Source organism: Trichosurus vulpecula, chromosome 2, assembly GCF_011100635.1.
Source record: "Trichosurus vulpecula isolate mTriVul1 chromosome 2, mTriVul1.pri, whole genome shotgun sequence".
Classification (NCBI taxonomy): domain Eukaryota; kingdom Metazoa; phylum Chordata; class Mammalia; order Diprotodontia; family Phalangeridae; genus Trichosurus; species Trichosurus vulpecula.
This window is the reverse complement of record NC_050574.1, coordinates 379,740,088-379,766,456: the sequence shown is the minus strand read 5'-3', so window position 1 is coordinate 379,766,456 and position 26,369 is coordinate 379,740,088. Positions and strand designations below refer to the sequence as shown.

Below are 26,369 nucleotides of genomic sequence, written 5' to 3'. Positions count from 1 at the left end.
CCAAATCCTCCCACCTTCCTTATACTTTCTAGGCCACAGGCTTGCAACATCAATATTATCCTTGACTCCTTGCCCTTACTTAATCTCGTATATCCAGTCCGTTGCCAAATCTCGTTCCTACCTTCACATCTCCTATACGTCTTCTCCTCTCCATTCATACAGCTACAACCATATTTTAGGCCTTCACCAGCACCCAATGGACTATTCCAATAACCCTCTAATTGCTCCGAGTCTCTTTCTACTTCAATCTACCCTCCATCTGAATACAAAGGTGATTTTTCTAAAGCACAGGTCTAACCATGTCATCGAACTTCCCTCTTCCCCCTCTCTTGTCTCTCCCCCACCCCCCATCCCTTTCCCTATTTAATCAATGAGCTCCCTTGGCTCTCTATTTCTTCCAGGATCAAAGATCATAAACTCCATTAGGCACTGAAAGCTCCTCCCTACTTTTCTGGCCTTCTCACACCTCGCTCCCCCCCAAACATGCTACAATCTACCGGTACTAGGCTACTTGCAGCTCCTGGAACACGACACTCTATCTCCCATCTTCATGCCTTTGCACTGCCTGTCCCTCATACTTAGAATGCCCTGTACTCTCATCTCCTTCCCTTATCTTCCCTGGTTTCTATCAAGTCTCAGCTTAAATCTCACCTCCTACAGGACACCTTTTCTGGCTGCCTCAGCTGTGTCTTCCCCTCTCAAATCACCTTCCATCTACTCTGTATATATTGTATGTACCTAGTCTCTTCCACATGAATAGGAGATCCTTGAATGCAGGGGCTGTTTAGGTTTTCCTTTGTATCCTGAGCATTTAACACAGTTCCTGACTCATGGTAATCGCTTAAGAAAAACTTGTTAACTAGCAATCTAAAACTAAGAGCACTCTAGTACTGTAGAAAGAGACTGATGTTCAGATCGCCTGGGTTCAAGTCCCAACCGCAACATTTCTCTACAAGTATTAAGCTAAGTCTTATTCTTCTCATCTGCAAAATGAAGACAATTAATATTTTTATATCATAGGGCTGTTGTAATAAAAGTACTCTGTGAATGACACAACCTCACATAAAGATGAGCAATACCATAGTGATTTAGCATAATGAACAAATGTTGATTAAGTAAAAACTACTACAAACTTTTGAAAAAAACTTTTTAGTTACTGATAAGCCAATAATACAAGCTTATCACAATGTTATTTTATAGACAAAGTCCAAAAGGAATCTGATTTAATAATTTAATCAGTTCTTTATTAACTTTTTTTATTAATAGAACAAGGCCATTTCATGAACATAAATATTAAGTTTAGTCTAAATATTAAGATAAATTTCATTAAAGTTTCACATACAAAAGCAGTTCATGCACAAAACAACATATAGCAAACATTTATAAAAATAATGAAATTCTAACCGTTTTTAACAACAAGCTAGACTTGTAGTTAATCTACACTGTTTACCCCTTAGAGAAAAGACAGATAAGCAAATATTTAACACCAACAACTATCACAACAGAAAGTGGAGTTTTGTCAAGAATAAGAAGGCTTTCAGTATTGCTGAATATATTTTGTAGGATCAGACTAAAAAAATAAATGTCATGTTTTAGTACTGGTGTTATTAAGAGTTATTTCCCTTAGCAAATTAGAATTTAAAACAATATAGTGCTTTTATGGCAATTCTAAAACACCTAATTTTCTAACAGTAGTAACAAAAAAAATCCCTTCTAAATTCTATTAAATGTGTCATAAATGCTACCATTATTAAAGAAAATAAATTAGTGTTGGACTTACTGATGTGTACATATATTCAGAACAAAATTATTCTACTTCAACTATAACAATTATAAACAATTTTTTCTTAGCCTTGGTATGCCTACATTCCAGAAAAAGGTATGTTTTAAAAGAAAAACCTTTAAACCAGATTTTTAATTGTTACAGTGGAAAAGTAATTAAAATCCTGGCGTTCATTCATTTTTCTTTTCAGCTAAAAGGGTGAAGCATGATAGCCACAACTTTATTGCAGACGACAAGCCAACAAGTAATTCCAACACCACCTGAAAAATTATTAAAAAAAACACTACATATAATATGCTGACAATTTTGGACATATCACTACTGGATTTATAACGAACTTGGAATAAACCAAATTTTTCACGGAAAAAATAAATTTACATTTTAGTATTCTCAACTCATTTGTTTTTATACTATCAAAGGTCTATATTCCTAAATCAATATAGTGAAAAACATCCTTCACAATTTGCTTCAGCACTTTTTTCATGTTGAAGTCCTCTGTGCATTACCATTTGAGAGACCAAAACGACAATAAAAAGCAACACAATATACTGGATAAGTGACACAGCATAACTGGGTCCAAGACCTATCTCTGCCAATACTATAACATCTTCACAACGCTCTTGGCAAGCCACTTAATTTCTCAGTACCCTAAGCAAAAGTATAAAACTATAGGTTGCGGAACATTTATTTGCAATCTTCATTTGTAAAAGGAATTTCCTTATAGAAAAGTTCCTTTCCCCAGAAAATACATAGGCCTGGACCATATGTGTGAGTGTATTCATTTATTTAGAGTATAGGATGGCGATATATGTATATATACATACACATATACATATATGTGCATATGTATATGTGTAGCTATGTATCATATCTCTGACATACAATTACCATCCAAAAGTGTTAAGTTATTCTGGACTGTTCAGGAAAAGCTTCAATTAAAATAACTTGGTTTTGCCCAAATGTAAACCAATGCATTAAGAACAGAAAGGAAACAGTTAAATGGGGAAAAAAATCTTTATATCAAGTTTCTCTAACAAAGGTCTCATTTCTAATACATAGGAAGTATTGATTCAAAAGTCTAATAGGAGCCATTCTCCAACTACTAAAGGGTCAAACGATATGAAAAGAAGTTTTTAAAAGAAGAAACCATGCTACCCACAACCATAGAAAAAATGTGCCAAAGCAATGACAATTAAATAATTACAAATTAAATTAAGGTTCTACTTCATAACCACCAGATTTGGCAAGACTAACCAAAAAATGGAAAATGACAAATGCTGGAGAGGCTGTGGGAAAAAATGGCACATTAATGCATTGTTGGTGGAACTACAAAACGGGGCAGTCATTCTAGAAAGCAATTTGCAACCATGCCTCCGAAGTTACTAAACTGTGCATACCCTTTGACCCAATAATATCTTTAGATCAAAGAGATCAAAAAAAGAGGAAAATGCCTCATATGCAAGAAAATATTTATAGTGGCTCTTTTGTGTAGTAGCAAAGAACAAAATACTAACAACTGGGGAATGACTACACAAATTATCACATGACTGTAAGGGAATACTATTGTGCCATGAGAAATTATGAAAAGGGAAATTTGGGAGAAATATAGGAATTTATGAAATGATGCAGAGTGAAGTGAGCAGAACCCATAAGACAGTTTATACAAAAATGACACTGTATAATCAATTTGGAAAGACTTAAGAACTCCTATTAATGCAATGACCAACTGTGACTCTGGAAGAATAAAGATGAAGAATGCTACATGCTTCCTGAGAGGCGATGGGCTCAAGGTGCAAAACGAGATGTGTATATTTAGAGATGGCTATTTGAAAATTCGATGCACTATATATTATTTACAAGGTATCTCCCTCAGAACCCTCATAAGGAGGGCTGAGCTAGAAAAAAATATCTTGGACTTCAGTTATTATTTCCTTAACAGGAATTTTTGTTTATAGCTATAAAAGTATTTGAGTCAAGTTCCTCTTCTTTTATGCACATCTATATTAACTTTCACACTACCCACACTAATGTGTATATACATTAATTTTCACCAAAGGATCTATTTTTTAAAGTTTTTTTGTTTTCTGTTCCTAATTCTCTCTCTTCCTCCTGTACCCATTAAGAAGGCAAGAAATACAATATTCATTATACATGAAAAACATATTTCCACATTAGCCATGTTGAGAAAGGGAGAAAAAAGCAAGAAAAATAAGCAAAGTGAAAGAAAATACGCTTCAATCTGCACTGAGTTTATTTGGGATTGTCAGAGGTCATTCATTGTATTGATTGGAGTACCTACATCTTTCACAGTTGACTGTTGTTACAACATTGCTATCACAGTAGAATGTTCCCCTGATTCTGCTTACTTCACTTTGTATCAGTTCATACAAGTCTTCCTAGGTTTTTCTGAAACTATCCTTTTCATCATTTCTAACAGCAAAATAGTATTCACATTCATATATTGCAACTTGTTCAGTCATTCACCAATTGATAAGTATTCCCTCAATTTCCAATTTTTGTCACCACAGCTGCTATGAATATTTTTGTATATATGGGTCCTTTTCCTTTGGGGTACAGACCTAGTAGTGGTATTGCCGAGTTAAACAGTATTCATAAGTTTAATATCCTTTGGACATAGTTCCAAATTGCTTTCCAGAATGGTCAGACTAGTTCACAGCTCCACCAAAAGTACTTTAGTGAATGTATTTCCCCACATCCCCTCCAGCATTTTTCATTTTCCTTGATGGCATATTAGCCAATCTGATAGGTGTAAGGTGGTACCTCTCAGAGTTATTTCAATTTGCATTTTTCTAATCATTAGTGCTCTAGATCATTGATTTTCATATAAATAATCATAGCTTTGATTTTGTCATCTGAAAATTGCCTATTCATAACCACTGTTCATTTATCAACTGGGGAACTGATCTTATTTTTATATATTTGGTTTAATTACCTATGTATATGAGAAATGACACCTTTATCAGAGAAAATTGCCATAAAATTTCTTCCCAGCTTCCTGCTTTCCTTCTAATTTTGTCTGCACTGTTATTGTACAAAAGCTCTTGAACTTGAGGTAATGGAAGTTATCCATTTTACCTCCTGTGTTCCTCTATCTCTTTTTTGGTCACCAATTCTTTCCTTATAAAAACATCTGACAATTTTTTCCATGCTCCCCTAATTTGCTTACATCATCTGTATGTTAAAACCATGTACCCATTTTGATCTTTTCTAGGTATACAATGTGAGATATTGGTCAATGCCTAGTTTCTCCCAGTTTGCCCTCTAGCTTTCCTACTAGTTTTTGTTGAACAGTGAGTTCTTGCCCTAGTAACTTGGATTTTGTGATTTATCAAACACTAGATTATTGTAGTCATTTATTTCTGTATACTGTGTATCTAATCTATTTCACTGATCAATGATTCTATTCCTTATCCATGATCAGACTGTTTACCTAAGGGTCTTACCTGCTACTCCAGTAGGAAATGCCACTAAACGTTCTAATGGAGCTATCCATTTACTTGGTAGCACAGTCACAGGATCAGAATAATACTTCCAAATAAGTGAGATCATCAATAAAGCCTAGGAAAAAAAAATTCTGATAAGTGAAATACATCATTAAGATTTATGGAATAATAATGAGACAACATATGAAAACCCATGGAATGCAGCAAAAGCAGCAATCAGAGGAAAAATTTACATACAATAAAATAGAGAAAGAACAGACCAATAAACTAGGTATGCAATTTTTAAAGAACTAGAAAAAGAACAAATTAAAAATCCCCAATTAAACACCAAACTGGAAATCTTAAAACTAAAGATGAGAGTAAGAAAATTGAGTAAGAAAACCAATAAATTAATAAATATAATTAGGAGTTGGTTTTATGAAAAAAAAAACCCTAAGACAAACCACTGATTAATGATTTTTAAGAAGAGAGAAAAAAACAAAATCATTATTAAAAATGAAAAAGGTGAGTGACTATACTACTAATGAAGATGAAATCAAAACAATTTTAAGGAATTATTTTGTCCAATTATATGTCCAACAAATGTTGGAAGGGACATGGAAAAACTAGGACACCAATTCACTGCTGGTGGAACTCTGAACTGATCCAACCATTTTGGAGAGCAATCTGGAATTATGCCCAAAGATTTATAAAACTGTGTATACCCTTTGATGCTACAATACCACTATTAAATGTATTTCCCAAGGTGATCAAGGAAAAAGGAAAAGAACCTATATGCTCTAAAATATTTATAGCAGTTCTCTTTGTGGTGGCAAAGTACAGGAAATTAGAGGGATGCCCATCAATTGGGGAATGGCTAAACAAGTTATGGTATACGATTGTGACAGAATACTACCGTGCTATAAGAAATGATGAGCTGGTTGATTTTAGAAAAACATGGAAGGACTTGCGTGAAGTGAGCAGAACCAAAAGAATGCTGTACACAGTAACAGTAATTGTTGAAAGAATGACTTTGAATGACTAAGTCATAATACTCAAATCAACTACTAAGGACCTAGGAAGGAAAATGCTGTCTACTTCCAGAGAAACAAATGGTACATAGAAATATGCATAGTATGGTTTTACAAACACATTTTTATACACACATACATAAACATATACATACACACATATTTGTGTCTAACAGTAGCCTTCTCTAGGGCAGGGTGGGAAGGGAGAAAAAAATAAAATGTGCACTGGAGAGAACAAAAGAAAACTTAGAAGGAAGCACAGAAAAGCAGAACAGTTTTGAAAACATGTAGTATTTACTACAGTTTTGTTTTTAAACTAGTTTGAAATGGAAACTTATGGTTTTATATATTGAATCCTCTTTTTATGTTGTGCTGTGTACATGAAAATGTCCTCTTTTAGTCTTTTTGTATTTGAGTTCAAAATGAATGAAAAAAATTTTTTAAAGATTTATGAACAGGTTTTATTAATATAAGCTTACTAATGTGATTATAAAAAGACAGATAAGCCAACTGCACATAAAGTCCATACAGCCTCTTTTTTTTTCTTTTTCTAGTATTTTATTTTTTCCAATTACATGTAACAATAGTTTTCAACATTCTTTTTTTTAATATAAGATTTTGAGTTCCAAATTTTTCTCCCTCCCTCCTTAACCTCTCCATTCCCCAAGACAGCAAGCAATCTAATACAAGTTATGCATGTGCAATCATGTTAAACATATTTTCACATTTAGTCATGTTTTAAAAGAAGAATCAGAACAAAAGGGAAAAACTATGAGAAAGGAAAAAAAAAGTGAAAATAGTATGCTTCAATCTGCATTCAGACTCCATAGTTTTTTTCTCTGGACGTGGATAACATTTTCTATCAGGAATCTTTTGGAACTGTCTTGGATCACTGTATTGCTGAGAAGAGCTAAATCTATCATAGATGGTCGCACAATGCTGCTGTTACTGTCACATGGCCTTCTATGAAACTTTCCTCTGCGGGGATTACTGCCTATAACTGATGTGGAGTCAAAATAGTTAATGCCTCTTGTTATCTTTTTGTGTTTCATCTCTTTTTTTTACTTAACAGATAAACCACATCATTTTTTTCTCTCAAATTTACAATACATTCGCTTTGATTTGGTTTTGGAAACAAAATCCAAAGCTCTCCCCCAAACTCTCCTCACATAATTATCTCCTAAGAGTAATGCTCAAGAGCCTAATTTGATTTCATAAAATGTGGTAAACTGCCAAGATCAAATATCTTACATTTCCCACTGGGAAACTTTGATCCCTTGGGACCAGAAGTGATATTGCCCCTAATGGCTTCTTTGACCGAAAGAGCTTCTTGCCCTTGAATTATGACCCAGAAGCAGGTATGGAAAATCAAGTTGCCAAACAGTTACCCTTCTGAGCTTCCATTCTCTCTTGACTGAAAGTGCTCCTCTCCGCCCTTGAACTTTGATCCAAAAGTAGGCAATTAAGCAAAGGACGTATAGGCAATGGAGTTGCGAAACAGTGATGGGTCCTATAGCCAGCGCTAACAGTCTCTTTCTTATCCGTTGCCAGGTCCCCTTCTCTGGCTTTGGAGCTCCCAAAGCTGCTGCTCCTTCTGTCACCACCACTTAATCCTACCATCAGTGTTTCATCCAAGTGGACTCTAGGCCATCCTCCACCCCTGTGCCATAGACCTCTTTTGTAACTCCCAAGTTTTCTTGTGCTGAAAGAATGTCCCACTCTGACCTTTTGTTGGCTCTGCCATTCGAGAATATGACTTGAGGCATTATTTTACAGTGTCTGGAAAACTCAGCTGAGCATTTTCTACTACTCTGCCATCTTGGCTCTACCCCCAGAAGACTGTCAGTTGAGATTTTGAGTAAGAAGTGACACCTGCTAACTAGCCTCAAAGGAAACTAAGGCTTTTAAAAGGCAAGGTGAGGAAAGAATATAGTCTAAGTTCCTATCTATGGGGGAACATGCTTGCACAAAAGCACAAAGACAGAGTGCCATGTTTAGGGAATGAACAGGCTGGTGTAGCTGGAATGTACAATGTATAAATGGAAGAAATGTGAAATAATTCTGGAAAGGTAGACTGAAACCAGAGTGTGAAAAGTTTTAAATGAAGAATGATGAGTTCATTATGGTTTACATTATATTTTTAGAAATAACAGCAAGCCATTGAAGATTTCTTGAGGAGTGAAAATAGAACTATGATTTAGAAAGATTTGTTAGCAACTGAATGGAGGCTAGAATTGATGGGAAAAACTGGAAGCAGGGACATCAATTAGGAAGCTAGTCCAGATGACAGGTGATGAAAACAAGATGCACCATGGAAGGAGAATCTACAGGAATAGCAAATGAATGGATATAAAGGATGAGGAAGAATTGTCAAGGATGATGCTGAGGTTGTGAACCTAAGTGACTTGAAGGTTAGCGGTACCCTCAATATAGGGTGTCCCAAAGGTATTTTAAGCTACTAAAGTTTAAATTACCCAAAGACTTTTGGGACATACTGCATAAAAGAATTGTTTCAAAGGAGGGATGAGTTGTTGGTTTTTTGGTGGAAGGGGGACTGGAGGTACTGAGAAGAAAAGGTAGCATACGGCCTTGGATATGTCTAGTGAGTGGGTGGTAATATGGGACTAGAATATAGAAGAGAGATTAGGGCTATGTTTATAAAGACTTGGGAGTTACCTGCATATAACTAATCGAACCTGTGGGAGCTAATGAAATTGCCTGGAGAGTATGTGTGAAGAAAGAAGCGGACCTAGGACAAAGCCCTGGAAATAAAATGGGTAGAATATGGATGATGGTACAGCAAAGGAATGGTCAGACAAGAAGGGGAACCAGGGAAGATGTGTCACAAAATCCAAGGGAGGGGAGACAATCCAGGAAAAAGTAGACAGTTATATCAAAAGCTGCAGAAAAGTCAAGGATGAAGACTGAGAAAAGAACATTGGATTCTGCAATTAAGAAATCATCAGTATTCTTGAAGAGAGCAGTTTCAGTTGAATGGCAGTAGACTTTTCATTTGTCTAGTCACAGACTGGTATAACTAGGATAGTTTATAGGGCATATAGCCCATTTCCACCCTTTACCACATTTCTATCTATGACAGTGCCAGATGAAGTTCCAAAGACTTTTAGCCAAAGAGAGAAAATACACTGGCCTTGACATTTGCCAAGCAGAGCAAACTTTCATTCCACCAAAACCTCCTGCACAGACTCATCACAGGTTATGAAGCTATGTGCAGAGCAAGTTGTACTTCTACTGAACAATTTCCTCGGCCTCTGGTAGTTCTGATGTGGCCACTAGCCCTCTTGAATGAGGAAGGTACTTCTCCATGTGTACCACAAAGATTCTTCTGATATTCGGGTCATCTTGCATTGAAACTGAGGTTGCCAGAAGGGATTATTTCATTTTTTGTACTTGTGTCCCTGGCAACCAGCAACACAGTTCCTGGCACAAACCTGATTCACTTGTCTTCTGGAGTTCTCTATAGATTTGGATTTGTGGAATTTCTACTCTCATCTATTTCTATATGTCCTTTTGAGCAGCTAGATGGAGCAAAGGATAGAGGGCATGAACTGTAGTTAAGGAAGATCTGAGTTTAAATTCTGCCTCAGACACTTACTAGATGTGTGTCCCTGGGCAAGTCACTTAACCTGTCTGTACCTCAGTTTTCTCATCCGTAAAATTAGGATGATAATACTAGCATCTACCTCATGGGGTTATGATGAAGATCAAATGGGGTAACATATATAAAATGCTTTGCAAACCTTAAAGCACCACATGCTAGCTAACATACTATCTGAAATTCATTCTGGCTAGTCATTAAAGCATTTCTGTAAAACTCTGCCTCTGAGCCTCAGCTGTTACAGTAGCATCTGATCCTCATTTCACTGGTGACAAGGCAGCTTTAAACACAAACATCACCTTTCCTGAAGCCAAGCAGACTATCTCTGCTTCAAAGTCAGCGGTTTCTAAGATGCTATCTTATTTGACAGGATCAAAAATTTTGTGCTAGAGAAGACCCTAGAGGTCATCTAATTTAATCCCTTAATTTTACAAGATGAGAAGCCTAAAGCCAAGAGAGGTTAAGTGACTTATAAAAGTAGTAAGTAGCAGATCTGGAATCTGAACTCAGGTCCTGAGTCTAGACGGAGCTCCACTGTACCATGTTTTCATTTCTGCCATCTAAGTGAACTGACAAATCCTAGCCCAATAAATGATGAAGGCCCTGAGATGTGAAGTAACTTGCCTAAAGCACAGAGCTAGTAAATGACAAAGCCAGGACTCAAACCTACAGAAGACTCCAGATCCAAGTCTCTTTCCACTAACATGGTAGTTCATCCTATATATAGATTTCAGAGCAATAAGCCAGAAGAATCCTCAGCATGGTAGCAAAGAAAGATGCAAATGACATACATAACTGTGAGGTATTCCCCAACCCTATTTCACATAATGTAATACACTTTGCCCTTCCATCATGGGGGATAGCTTGTATATGAAATGTTATACAGACACACATATATGAATATATAGGTACATAGATTTAATAACACATACACATTTAATAATAGCATATATTTTACAGTTTCCAAATATTACAAAATAATTAATACCAAACAATGCTTACCTGCAATATGTAGAAAACAATGTTTATGACCCATTTAATTTTGGCTAACTGAGCTGTTCGTGCCTTCACTGGAAGGAAAAAAGTGAAATGTGAACGACAATTTACGTAGATGGAAATTAGTTTTCTTTTTAAAAAAGATTTAATATTTAAGGATTTTAAAAGTCTGAATTGTTACTCTCACCCTTCCCTCCTTAACAATAAATCTGGTCCATTTCCACCAAATGTGACTTTATAAAATTTCCTTTAATCTACAGGCTCTAAATGAGATTCACTTCATATATGAAGGCATTTTTCAAATTTTATTTGCTCTTCCGACCAACTTTCCCACTGATAGGTAGAAAGGCAATTTGTTATAAGCTCACAGCAGAAAATGTTCTTAAGGACAGAGTTGTCATAATACCTCGTTGTCTCAATTTTGGTGGTAAAAATTCACCCTCAGCATCTTCCTGGAGGTATAACAAAGATCCCTAATAATCTATCATGAGACTTTCTGTCTGGATGAAGTCATTTTATGCAGACTGATTCTATGCTGGAGTAAAAAGCCAGCTAAGCTTTGGAAAAATTCCTCTTAGTGCTTGGCAAGTAGGAGTGCATTAGAATCATAAATACTGTTTCCAGTTGAATTATCTTCCTTTTTAAAATTTCTACTAGTACTAAAAAAAGACCACCCAGGAAAAAATATTCATAATCATTCTAGAAATTTTCACATGAACTGTACATTAAATGGAAAACTTGCACAAAGCGTATCAATCTAAATTATCTGCAAGCATGTTGCAAATACAAGATATCATACCATGAGTTTTAAGCTTATCAGTCATTTTATTAATCTTTCGTTCTAGTCTGGCGTATCTGGCAAATTCATCCATCATGCTAATAGCGGAGAGGTCTTGTTTCATGGTTTGTATTTCTGCTCTCATCTGGGACTCTTGGTCTACATCCTTTTGTAGCAGCTTGGATATCTGACCAAAAAAAAAGCAAATATTTAAAGTGCCATTCTGTAATACAAGGAAAATTAGGAACCCCTGAGTAACCCCTAGCTACTGACAAGCACCCCCAGAAAGAATGGACTCAGATATCTTTGGCATTTAGCAAACCCCCTGGGACTCCATGACTCCACCAAGGAATCTCAATAGATAGGACCATCCCACTGAAGGATAACCTGGCAGACCCTGTCTAGCAGATATCCCTGGGGCTCCATGACTCCACCAAGGAATGTAAATGAGATTATCCCACTAGTACAATAACCTGACTGAATCTTTTGATCAGCCAGGACCTTTGTTCCTGTCTCCCCCCCCCCACTCTGTACCCCCATATCCTATATAAGCCAAGGCATCACCCCAACATATTTGCCATTGATTTGTGGTGCCGTACACCAATGGCCGCCGGCTAACAAATTCTCCACTTAAAACTTATACTATACCTGGGCCAGAGGTAGTGGTGCTGAAGAATATACAGCTAAATAAAGTGTATTTGGGATGTTAATGTATTAGTATATGTGATACATGTATTATGAGAATATATCTGGTGATTTAAAGTTATAGTTTCAAATAATGATATGAAAGATTCTCTGTGCAAGGAGATTTAGAAATGTGTTCACCTAAATTGACAAAAGGGTTGTTTCAAGTTTTAAAATGCATAATTATGTTTAGGGCACTGGTACATTTCTAAATTGTGTAATTTGACAAACAGATGTATCAGCAATATTGAAAAATGTGGTAATCTTTTACAATGCAGAGAGTATTGGGCCTCAGAAATTAAAATGTTACCACTAGTAGTTAGGAATCAGATTTGATTTGCTTATCCAACTCAGTTATGATCACTAGACTGGTAATTAATTGGAATCTGTTTCAAGTTTTAAGTACATGATAAGTGCTTGTGGTGTACTTATTTCTAAGTTTGTTATTATATACAAATTGGTTAACATCGCATTACCTGTGCTGTTAGAGAATAATTTCTCTTATAATCTGGATGTTGTTAGATTAAGAATCGTAGTTAAGAAATAGAGGTTATTAACTGAAACAAGAACTTTTGAAACCATCTAGTCATGAATTCTTATCAATCTTGTGAAAGTTTTCAGGGTAGAGGGATTCCTATAGACAAAGCTCTTAAAAAGTCCTGGTAAATTTTGTCATTGTAATAAAAGCTAATTTAATTGGGTCCATGACAAAATCTTTTTTGACTAAAGGATTTTGTGATATCTAGAAATTCTGTAATAACAAAGAATTGAGTTGCTATAATACCTTGAAAAATATAGGGGTATGATTTTCAAGCCTGTATCATCTAAAGATGTATTTACGTATGTTAATCTGGAGGTTTATGGACTAATTTGTGACTGAATCCAAATGTTTAAAGGTTATTTTGCTTTAAGAAGGGAAAATACTTTTGGAAAATCTTTTTGTATAATTTTAGAAGGCCTGCTGAATTTCCACCTGTAAGCCAATTGGTTGCAGTTCAAACCTATTGTGAGTTCTCGGAGTTTCTGGGTGAGAACCTTATTAGAATTATTAGAATTAATGCTTATCTATAGAAGCACACATTCAATGTCTTATTCAAGTTTTTTTTGAGTAAGGAGGTTCAAATGACAGTCTAAATTCCTTACTCCTCCCTGCCCTTAGTTTAGATAAGAAGAAAAGAATTTCACCTTAGCCCACCTGTTAGAAGGGAAGGAAAGGGGAGGGGCAGCAATAAGAGGACAATAGGGGCCAAGAAGCCTCCAACCTGGCTTCTTAAAAAAAACTGATAAGAATAGACTAAGACTTCAGATGGGTTTGGCCTGGTAGTTTAATTAGTGAAGCCTGCCATCTGATGGAGAAGAACCTACCCTCAGGGGCAGATGAGATGGCAGATCTTTTTAATAAGTGTTCCCTTTTTAGAATGAGTTATCACGAAAAACAAATCCCCTTTTTGTGTCTTTGTGTGTTTAAGAAGCTGGAATGGGATTCCAGTATACACAGTTATGACAATGAAAGTACTAACTTATGAATTGTTTTGTCTTATGGTTGAAATGTAAAGGAAGACTGAGTACTAGGTTTGAAAGATTTGGAAAGGTAAATTAAGGTTGAGGGACAATAGGAAAGGCAGATAAGAAAGTTTGGGGACAAATGGGAGTTAGCTAAGCCTCTCCTGTCCCGAGAATGATAGTTTCAGAAGGTCAAAGTAAGTTGGAGATGAGTGTGAGGAAGTATTTAGAAGATGGAAAAGTTATGTAGCTTGATTTGATAATTATTAGCTCAATAAAATTTGGGCAGTCTTATCTGAAGGATATTTATTTACTATTTAAGATTTTATGGGACTACAATTTAATATTGTCTTAAGCTCTGATTACAGGACTAGGTCACATGAAGCCGGTAATGGCATGGCAGGCATTGCAAGCTGAGAATTTAAGGTAGATCTGCCTGGGAGCAGTCGTGAAGACAGCCTTGGTCACAACCTAGGTAGGATCTTCCTGACTTTATTTCCCAACTCTGCTATTTCCTTTCTGAAAAGGAAAGTCCCCACCTGGTTACACCTAAGTCCTGCTTTCAGCACCTGGTGACTATAAGATTGGCTATCAGATATGACTCGTGCCTGGAATCAAACAGAGCTAAGGAAGTTCTTTCCTTCTGTTAAGATATATGACATAGTGCCTCGTTTCTTTCATAGCAAATTTAAATTATCAAGAAGTTTTGTAAGCACTATGCTAAATCTGTTAGGTAATAGATAGATGAATATTGAAATATCTCTGAGTTATTATAATAGGATATAGGTATGAATAGCTTACAAATAAACCAAATAAAACATTGAAATAATATAGGGATAACATCCTCCAAAAAGGGGAAAATGATTAGGCAAAGCAAATAAGGCCAAGATGTAATGTGATCAATGTCTAATAAAAGGAAGGGATAGCAAATTTTGAAAAAGGCAATAGGATCAGATGTGTATGATTGGCTCTAAAAATTTATCAGTTCTGGAAATTCGAGCTGATAAGTGTGTTTTGCTAATAAGATCTTAAATTTGGATGCTAATACAAGAAAATTGTATAAGATAATGGTACAAGTGAAAATATATCCCCTTTGTAAAGTATCTGTAAGTTATAGTAAGTTAAAATTGAGAATTTCTAGATCTGAACCAGAGAGGCAGAACTTAGCCCTGCGTGGCTGGGAACTATGCTGTGTTTCTTTCTTAATCATCAAATTACATGTGTTCTGGGAACCCCGTGTGAGGAGTGGACATCTGGGCCTACAGGAGCCTCGCCCTGCGGTTCCAAGAGCCTGAGAGGGACAGCACCGGACGCGGATGGCTTTCTTGCAGGATCCGGAACCAGAACCTGAGCAAAGACCTGCTTTTTTCCCTTCTGCGTCCTTGTGTTCCCAAGACTGTTTTTCCTGAATTTTTATTATGTTCCCTCTGCTTACTTACAATTAGTTTACAATTTCTTCCCATCCCTGGGGATGTCCAAATACAGAAAAGGGAAAACCTGACTCCACCTAGACAGGGATTTTAAAACTTCACCCTGTGGAAAATAGAGTTTTTTCCATACCTTTAATTGGTCTTTAGGCGAAACTTTCAGTTTGCCTTTGACCAAAAAGGGGGAAATGTGGGATGTTTTATACCATTTTTTTTTAAATTTCTGGAGTGCAGTACCCGGGGAGGCTCCTTGGACTCTCCTTGAGTCTTCCAACTAGGTCTGGCCTTCCCCTGGGGCCAACGACCTAGCGTTCCATTTATTGTCACCCCTGCTTAGCGTTTTGGTTGGCCTCCTAATTTTTATTGCTATGCCCCATCAGGTCGTTCCTTTTTCAAGGATTTGAAACCCCCCATGAAAAAAAGTGGGGAATGTAATACAAGGAAAATTAGGAACCCCTGAGTAACCCCTAGCTACTGACAAGCACCCCCAGAAAGAATGGACTCAGATATCTTTGGCATTTAGCAAACCCCCTGGGACTCCATGACTCCACCAAGGAATCTCAATAGATAGGACCATCCCACTGAAGGATAACCTGGCAGACCCTGTCTAGCAGATATCCCTGGGGCTCCGTGACTCCACCAAGGAATGTAAATGAGATTATCCCACTAGTACGATAACCTGACTGAATCTTTTGATCAGCCAGGACCTTTGTTCCTGTCTCCCCCCCCCCACTCTGTACCCCCATATCCTATATAAGCCAAGCCATCACCCCAACACATTTGCCATTGCTTTGTGGTACCGTACCCCAATGGCCGCCGGCTAATAAATTCTCCACTTAAAACTTATACTCTGTGGTGTGTCTTGCTTGCTTCTGGTACAACATTCAATCAAGAATCATTACTAGCATCTTCTTCTTAAGCACTTTTTTATATAGTACATATCATGATTATCAGATAAGAAATAGAAGCAACTTTTTTTTTACATTTTGATTTTGAAAACATAAATATACTCAAAATCCAAATAAGACAGCCTGTGCAAGGCAACCAAACTGAAGAAAAATCATGTTGTTGTTCAGTCATTTTTCAGTAATATCCAACTCTTCATTATCCCATTTGGGGTTTTCTTGGCAAATACATTGGAGTGATTTGCCATTTCCTTCTCCAGCTCATTTTACAGATGAGGAAACTGACTCGCCCAAGGTCACATGGCTGGCAAGTGTCTGATGCTAGATTTGAACTCAGGAAGATGAGTCTTCCTGACTCTAAGCCTAATGTTCTATCCACTGAGCCACCTAGCTGCCCCTCTGAAGAAAAATAAAGAACTGTTATTGGCAGCTATAAAGAATAGAAATTAGTGAAATCTTTTCCCCAGGGTCTTTTTAAAAATAAGAATTGCTGCCCCCCACTCCTGAACCTTCCCTTTTAACAAAAACAAAAAACAAATTGACCAAAACCTATATATTAACTGCATCTAACAACTACAGAGCATATGCTATGCTTTGTAACCAGTTGTTCTTCCCTTATCCATACAACTCATCACAAAGATGAGAGGCATTTGTTTCATTATTTGTTTTCTAGTTTGGTCATTATAGTTAATCAGGAGTTAACTTGTTTTTCAGCATTTTCATTTACATTATTATAGTCGGTGAGTATGTTGTTCCACAAGTTCTATTTTCCACAAAGGTTGGTAATGGACCTACAAAGGCTCAAACAAGTATTTCCATGTTTTTTTTAATTCCTCATATTTGTCATTTCTTATAATACAATAATATTACATTACATATGTATCACAATTTGCTCAGCCACTCCCCAGTTGATGGGCATCCACTTTATTTCTAGTTTTTTACTATCACAAAAAGTAGTGCCACGAAAATTTTGGTATATATAGCGTCTTCCTATCTTCGAACTTCTCAAGGTTTGTATCCAGCGGTGGATCAAAGTTGAGGGATTTTTCTTGAAAAATTCTCAAAAATTAGCAACAAAATTACAGCAAAAATGATGGAGAAAAGGCAGGAAATCACCCGAGTTCTCCCAAATTCCTCTTCAAACAACTATAAATAACACCCCACAACAAATTCTGGAGCGGCAGAAGCCACAAAAGGATGGGGTGAAACAATATTCTACCCACTTAGAAGGTCAGTAGGTTTATAGCACCCAGGTGAAAGTGGAGCACAGTGAAGCACAGTTCAGCACAGGCCGAACCCCTAGCAAAACATCAGAAGACCTTGGGGGCAACTGCATCATCAAAGGCTGTGGAGGATTACAGAACTTTTGGCCCACAGACGGAAAGGGGGGTCAAACAACTGGTCAGAAGAGGATTATAGGGGTGCCTTTGCTGGCACAGGACTATGCTGCATTGCCCATACATGGATCTGGGTCAAAGTCCTGGATCGCAGTGTCAAGGTGAAGAGGAGCATACCAGAGCTTGTGGCTGCTGGGGAATGTGGACCCTGGTCACAGTTCCATGGTGGAACTGCGGTTGCTCACCAACCAAAGCACAGGCCAGGAGAGCAGTGACCTCTCCTTAGATCATACCACCTTGGAAGAACTGAAAACTTACAGATCCTCAGAAATACCTCTGATAGCAGCAGCAAGAAAGCTTGGAACAGTTCCTCCTCTACTCCAGGGGCAGAGCCAAACTTTAACATGAAGTTGAAAGTCAAGAAAGGGGCTGAAAAATGAGCAAACAACAACAAAAAGAACCCGATCACAGAAAATTACTACGGTGACAGCGAAGATCAAATTCAGAAGAAGTCAACAAAGGCAAAATTGCTATAGCCAAAGCCTCAAAGAAAAATGTGAATTGGTCTCAGACCCAAAAAAGAATTCTTGGAAGAGCTAAAAAAAGCTAAAACAGTTTAAAAATCAAGTAAGAAAGGTGGAGGAAAAATCTGGAAAAGACAAGACAGTGACGCAAGAAAATCATGAAAAACAGTTCAACAACTTGGTAAAGGAAGCACAAGATAATATTGAAGAAAATAATCCCTAAAAAAAACAGAATGGGCTAAATGGTAAAAGATGCGCAAAAATCCCATGAAAAGAATAATTCCTCAAAAGTAGAATTGGTCAAATGGAAAAGGAGACACAAAAGCTCACTGAAGAAAATAATTCCACAAAAATTGGAATTGGGCAAATTGAAGCTAATGACTCCATGAGACTTCAAGAAACAATAAAACAAAGTCAAAAGGATGAAAAAATAGAAGAAAATGTAAATATTTCACTGGAAAAACAAATGACCTAGAAAATAGATCTAAGAGAGATAATTTAAGAATTATTGGAATACCAGAAAGCCGTAATCAAAAAAAAGAGCCTGGATATCATCTTTCAAGAAATTATCAAGGAAAGCTGCCCTGGTATTCTAGAACCAGAGGGTAAAATAGAAATTGAAAAAATCCACTGATCACCTTTGAAAGAGATCCCAAAATGAAAACTCCCAGGAATATTACAGCCAAATTCCAAAGCTCCCAGGTCATAGAGAAAATACTGCAAGCAGCCAGAAATAAACAATTCAAATATCGTGAAGCCACAGTCAGATTAACACAAGATTTAGCAGCTTCTACATTAAAGGATAAGAGAGCTTGGATTACAACCAAGCAAAAAAGTGAGTATAATCTTTCAGGGGAAAATCCTGACATTCAATGAAATGAAGGACTTTCAAGCATTCCTGATGAAAAGACTAGAGTTGAATAGAAAATCTGACTTTTATATATAAGAATCAAGTGAAGAATAAAAAGATAAACAGGAAAGAGAAATCAAGAGATTCAATAAGGTTTGGCCGTTTACATTCCTACATGAGAATATGATAGTTGTCATTATTAGGAGAGGTAAAACAAGTATACATTACAGAGGGCAAGGTCTGACTTGAATGTAATAGGATGCTATCTAAAAAAATAAAGGGGTGAGAAAGAGAAATACACTGGGAGAAGAAGAAAAGGGAGAAATAGAGTGGGGTAAATTATTTCACATCAAAGAGGTACCAAAGAGCTTTTACAGTGGAGGTGAAGATGGGAGAGGTGGGAGGCAGGGGGAGTACCTGAACCTAACTCTTATTAGAAATGGCTCAAAGAAGGAATGACATACATGCTCAGTTGGGTACAGAAGTCTATCTCACCCTACAGCAAAGTAGGAGGGGAAGGAACCAAGGGGGAGGGGGTGCTGATAGAAGGGAGGGAAGATTGGGGAAGGCAGTAGTCAGAAACAAAACACTTTTGAAGATGGACAGGGTGAAAGAAAAGAGAGAGTAGAATAAACAGGGGAAAACAGAATGGAGGTAAATTACAGTTAGTAATTGTAACTGTGACAAAAATTTTTACAGCAAGTTTCTCTGATAAAGGCCTCATTTCTCAAATATATAGAGAACTGAGTCAAATTTGCAAAAACGCAATGCATTCCCCAATTGATAAATGGTCAAAGGGTATGAACAGGCAGTTTTCAGACAAAGAAATCAAAGCTGTCTATAGTTACATGAAAAAAATGGTCTAAATTACTATTGATCAGAGATATGCAAATTAAAATAACTCAGGTACCACCCTACACCCATCAGAGTGGTTAACGTGACAGCAAAGGAAAATGACAAATGTTGGAGGACAGAGTGAAAACTGAGACACTAATGCATTGTTCGTAGAGCTGTGAACTGCTTCAACCCTTCTGGAGGGAAATTTGGAATTGTTCGCAGGCGACTATAAAACCATGCATGCCTCTTGACCCAGGAATAACCCTTACTAGGCCTGTATCCCAAAGAGATTTTAAAAAAGGAAAAGGAAAAGGACCTATATGTCCAAACATATTTATAGCAGCTGTTTTAGTGATGTCAAAGAATTGGAAACTGAGGGGATGCTCATCAATTGAGGGATGGCTGAACAAGCTGTAGTACATGATTGTGAGGGAATATTATGGTTCTATAGGAGATGACAGACAAGGTGCTTTCAGAAAAACCTGGAAATACTTACATGAACTGATACAAAGTGAAATGAGCAGAACTAGGAAAACACTGTGCATAGTAACAGCAATACTGTACAATGATCCACTGTGAATGACTTAGCTATTCTCAGTAATACAATGATCCAAGATAATTCTGAAGGACTTATAATGAAAAATGCTATCCATCTCCACATAAAGAACTACTGGAATCTGAATCCAGATCAAAGCTTATTTTTTTTTTAAAAAACTCTCTTGTACTTCTTTTGTTTTTAAATGTGATTGGGGAGGGGGGAAATATAAAATATTAAAGAAAAAAGAAAAATGACAGTGTTTCCCAGCAATTCATTGTTCCACCAACACATGGATGTCATTTGAAACATCCCCCATCTACCTCAATCCACATCCTCCCTGACATCTCTAAAGCAGCCCACCCTTTCCTATGTGCTCTATGGAATCCTCTTCAATAACTGATGTGCTGGCTGTCACCTTAAACCTTTTTCTTTCGTAGTACTTCATCTTCTTGCACTCACTGAGACCCGGTTCTTTACTGACAACAGGTTCCCTGGCCACCTTTTCCAGCACTGACTGCACTTTCACTCACCCCTCTCCCCTTCTTCCCCAAATTACCGGTTGTGGGGGAGTTGCAAGAGTTGCACTGTAGCTTGTTCCCCAACTTTCAGTCTCTCCCTCTCTCACCATCACTCAGTAACCTCTTCTCCTCTGATGTTCATTCAATCTATATTGATTATCCAATCAAGATTCTGGTAGCTGTTTATTTATCAATCTCCAGCATATTATCCTTTACTCAATGAATTCAATGCCTGGCTCACGGTCTTTCTCTCCTCCTCAACTCTTTGCCCTCATATACTACATCACTTCAACACACAAAGTGATGTTGCTTCAATCACTTTTAATTTCCTAGCGGCTCAATTTCTGAATTTCCCATGACCTACTCTTCCACCCCACTGCAGCTACACACCAGAGTTGGCCTTATCCCCTGACTTATCGCTCACAAGCATTCCCACTCTACACTGAAATTCCTTTATCTGATCACAATCTATCATCAATCTATCTTTCCCACTGCCTTGTTGCCACGACCTCCAGTCCCTCCACCCCTCACTTCCTTCCCAGACCATCATCCCTGCACTGGATACAGTTGTGAGTATGAGTGGCTGGGAGGGACAGGGAAGTCTGGAAGGGGGTGGGGGAGAGATAAAAAGTTTAATTTTGAACATGTTGTAAAGATGTCTACACGGCATCCAGTTTTAGGTGGTGAATAGGCAGTTGTGAGTTATGGGAGATGTGAGTTTGGAGGTAAGCAGTGAGGTTAGGATTGGATAAATAAATCTAAGAATCGTCATCATGGAAATAATAGTTGAATCCAGAGGAGCTGATGAGATCACCAAGAGAAACTGTATGGAGAGAGAAGGCCAGTTAATAGATATGACCAGTTAGTGAGTATGAACTGGTTGAAGATAGCAATCCGGTAGGTGAAGAACCGGCAGAGACCTACGGTGTCACACTTAACTCTTCACTTTCTCACTCCCCAAGTTGTTGCCAATTCCTGTTATTTCTACCTTCTCTTCTGACACTGCCACCAGCCTATGGTGCAGGCCCTTATTACTTCAAGCCTGAACTCCAGTGGCTTCTTATTACCTCCAGAATAAAACATGAAATCCTGGCTTTTAAAAACTCTTCATAATCTGGCTCCTTCTTAGTCTTATTCCTCACTCTCCTCCACATACTCTGTGACACTGGTCTCCTTGCTATTCCTCAACTGTTGTTTTCCACCAAGCCTATAATTCTTTTCAACCTCACCCCTGCCTCCTGGCTTCAGTCAAGTCTCAGCTAAAATCCCACCTTCTACAAGACGCCTTCCTGATACCCCATAATGGTAGAGCCTTCTCTCTGTGTTTATGTCCAATTTATATATACATCTATCTCGTTTGTACGTAGCTGTTTGCATGTTGTCTCTCTCAGTTTATGAGCTCCTTGAGAACAGGGAATATTTTGCTCTGTTTTGTTCTTTTCGTTTTACCTTTCTGGGCAAATATCCCTATGTATAAATAACTGGGGATACAAATATCCCCAGAACTTAGCACAGTGCCTAGCATATAGTAAGCACTCAATAAATACTTGTGGACTTGACTACCTCCACAATCAAATACAGTAAACACGGTTCAGGGGGAAAAAGGGGGCAGTTTTCTAGCATGTTATAAGAAAGTGTAAATTAAAGCTATTAAATTTTAAAATTGAAATTTGTTTCAATCTAAAAGTTTCTAAATCTGAAAAATCAAAAAAACAATCTTTTCCCTATGCTTAGGTAGATTCTGTTTGACATTTGCTTATGTCCTAGTTTATCCTTATGGGCCTTAACAATATCTACTTTAGCTCCCTCTTTGGTAATACATTCAACATGCATTTATTAATCATCTATCACATTCTACCCTATGCCAGTATAAAAAGACCAAAACAAAACATTTTCAACTTTCAGTGAGCTTATATGCCGGGGGTCGGGGCGGGGGAGGGGGGAGTGGGCGAGCACTGGGGGGAAATAATATATACATATACAGAGGATGGCATGTCAAGTAAGCTCTGAAAGAAGCAAAGGAACCTAACAGGCAAAAATCAGTTAAGTACATTCCAAGGGTAGCAAACAGCAGGAAGATCATGGCCTGGGCTGAGGATAGGAACAAAATTTTCAAAGGAAGAATCACTATCAACAACTACAGTTAGTCCTCTACATTCCTTTGTTTAACTTAAGAGACTTCAGCATTCTTGCGATTTTATTAGTAACCTCACTGTGCACATTTGGGTTAGGCACAGTAGAGAAAAAATTGTGAGGCATGAAATGTACAAGTTTGTGAAGCAGCTAGTATCCTACTAGGCACTTCATTGGTCCTGTTCACCTTCCTGTTATAAAGAGTACCTTGTGCATTCACTGCATATTTTCATTGTTTGCCTCAAGTTTTGTGTCAAAATTATACTCCCAAAGATAGTGCAAGTCCTTTGGGCTCTAAGCCCAAGCATGCAAAGTCAGTGATACAGTGATGCAACTTAGTGAGAAAATAAAGATGCCACAACGTCTTCACCTATTGTGGGCTGAGTTTTGGTGATTTCTTGTAATCACGTAAAGGAGAAAAGTATAGTACACAGTACCATGACCTCACACTGCCATCTGACACTGTGGAAGGTAAGAATCAGGTTAAAAAAAGTTTAAGTTTTAAGAATTTCCTTTGCTGTATTTTTGGTGGTATAGATTTCATGTGTTATGAAAAGTGAGTATCATCTGAAATCAATGCTTTTTTTTGGTTTTTGTTCAATTGAGATATTAGCACAAAAGGTCACAGAATTATAAGGCATTACCAGCAAGAAAAATGTTTTACATGTTAACAGTTTTGTGTACTGCATTTTATGGGTTATTTCGTGCTTACTATGTTAGGAAAAGCACATGTTATCAGAATGCTTATTATAAAGAACTGCATGCAAAAAAAAAGTATATTTTCAGCAATTTCTAGTGAAAGATTACAGTTTTTGGTGGTCACAGGAACCTAACCCCTGAATTCCCATAGGTTTAATGTATCAACATTTGTATTTTTTATTTTTGTGCTGTTTTGTAGAAATGTTACACCCATGAAAGCTGAGGAGTGACTGCAGATGAAAGATTATTCAAAATACTACTAAGAAAAATGCAAATTAAAATAATTCAGATGCCCAGCAAATTTGCAAGAATCACAAAAGATGGAAATTGTCAATGCTAGAGAGGTGGAAAGGCATACTAATACACTGCTGGTGGAGCTATGAATTGGTCCAGTCATTCTATAAAAGAATTAGCAATTATAAATCAGTCAACTGCTCATATCCTTTGATCCTGAGTTCCCACTACTGAGCATAAATCCAAAAGAGGTCCAAAAAAATACTATATAATACTAAAATATTCGTGGCAGCTCTTTTTGTGGAAGCAAAAAACTTTAAACAAGGGGACACGTATACAAACTGTGATCCATGAATATCATGCAATATTATTATGCCGCAAGAAACAACAAATATGAGGAATTCAGAGAAACATAAGACTTGTATGAATTGATGCAAAGTGAAGTGGAACATTTCTATAATGATATAGTTGAAAAGATACCAAATACTGGGTAATTTCAATGACTCATCTTGATCATGAAAAAGTTAAGGAAAAAAAATCTTCCTTTCCATCAAAGAGGTGGGAAAGTACTGGTTCAAGACGTTGTACGTGTTTTCAAGAGGACCCTGCGACCAGTTATTTTTACTTAACTGTTTTCTTTGCCATAAGGAATGGTGAGGGTGGGGCATATAACTGATAAAAACAAAACCCATTTGTAAAACTTAATTAACAATCCACCTTGTTTCACAGATTCAATTCAATACGCATTTACTAAGTGGAAGGTGTTGAATTGGATGCCTGGAGTACAAAAAACAATTCCTGCCCAAGAAGAGCTTATTTTGTGACTGATGAGAAATATGAAGCCCCGAAAAATAAGTAGACTAGTTAGGTGCTAACCTTTCCATATAAATGTCCCAGAAGTCATCTCAAACTCAACATGTTCAAAATGAAACTCATCCCCTTTAAATGTACCTCCTTCAAACTTTCCTGTTTTTAAGCACAAACCATTCTAACAGGGTCGTCCTCAATTCTCTCTTCTCCCCTAAATACCAATTAGCTGTCAAGTCTTGTTGATTTATCTCCACATTTCTCACATCTACCTTCTGTCCTCCACTCACACAGCCAGCACTCTTATTAAGACCCTTTTAACTTCTTTTATGATCTATGGCAATACATTCCTAACTGGTCCTTAATCGGACACTCTATCTTCAATCCATCCTTCACTACTGCCAAAATAATGTTCCCAAGGCAACAGATCTAAAGAAATAACTGACCTTAAAAACAACAGGAATACAATATATATACACACACATGCATACATATATACGTGTATGTGTGTATGTATCTCTCTCTCTTTTTATATATTACAAACTCCTTATTCTAGCATTAAAAGTCCTCCAGAGTTTGGTATCAACCTGTTTAAGGAGATGATATTTTTAAAATGTTTTGTGAAGAAGTTAGGCTGCACAGTGGCTAGAGTTCTGAGCCTGGAGTCAGGACCTGAGTTCAAATGTGGCCTCAGACACTTACTAGTTGTGCGATTCCTGGCACGCTACAGCCTCAGTTTCCACCTCTGTAAAATGAGGATAATAACAGTACCTGCCTCCCAGGGTTGCTGTGAGGATCAAATGAGATAACTGTAAAGCAGTTATCGCAGTGCCTGGCACATAAGAGGAGCTTGGTAAATATTTGTTTCCTTCCCTTCCTTCTCCAAGTCACTTGGATTCACGCTGTCTCATTTCCAGGGAAGCTGGCCAATTTGATGCTCCCAGCACCCGGCATTCCATTTCCCTTCCCCTTACCTCCTGCCTCACCCCTACAGCCCAATTCCCTCCATTAAAAGTTCACCAAGGTGCCACCTCCTTCCTCGGTCAAACTTTCCCAGAAGGCAGTTACTGTCTCCAACATTTAATTTACGTAAGACGCGTCTTCAAGTAAGCACCTTGGGTGGTTTTGTTTTGGCATTTTTTGCGCATGATAAATATTTAATAAACGCTCCCTCAATCTGAATGAAAACCGGTCTTCCTTGGGCCTCGAGTCCCTAAGGAGACCTGGAGGGGGAGGGGCGCTAGGCCGGTCCAGCAGATCACCGATGCCGGATTAACTGCGATCTCCAGGTGATTCCGGCCTAACGTGGGGGGGGGGGGGAAGGGGGGAAGAGGGTGAAGGGGGAGGAGCTTCAGGATCCCGGGTCCCCACCGCGGCTCCGGGAAGCCTGGGAATCGTGGCTCCGGTAGGGGCAGCTACTTACGACAGAAGAGAAGGAGGGGAGGAGAAGCTTAAGGAGATTACACACAAACACAGAGCTAAGCACAAGGAGCCAAACGCATCCTTCTCTCTCCTCTAAAGTCATCTTCTCAAGACTCCTGGGGTCCGGCAGGGAAATCTGCCCAGGATCCCCCGCGCCGAGAGGCGCCTGCGCAATCGTGCTCCATGGTCCGGCGAGTCCGGCGCTGGAGAATTCCCACTTTACCCCCGCCCCCCACTTCCCCGGCTTCTGACTGAGTATGGCGCCTCCTTCCGTGGCCCTGAGTACGCAGCGTAGACCAGT

At 37.9% G+C, this 26,369-nt stretch overlaps 1 protein-coding gene across 1 annotated transcript; it reads right to left on the bottom strand.

Moving 5' to 3' along the window:
• Nucleotides 1–1,225: 1,225 nt before the first annotated feature.
• Nucleotides 1,226–26,351, bottom strand: GET1 (guided entry of tail-anchored proteins factor 1). The gene is made up of 5 exons (XM_036743466.1): nt 26,070–26,351; nt 11,672–11,837; nt 10,879–10,946; nt 5,248–5,362; nt 1,226–2,043 (listed from the first exon to the last, which is right to left on the bottom strand). The coding sequence occupies exons 1-5, from the start codon at nt 26,169–26,171 to the stop codon at nt 1,970–1,972; spliced, it is 525 nt and encodes a 174-aa protein (XP_036599361.1). The 5' UTR covers nt 26,172–26,351; the 3' UTR covers nt 1,226–1,969.
• Nucleotides 26,352–26,369: the final 18 nt, after the last annotated feature.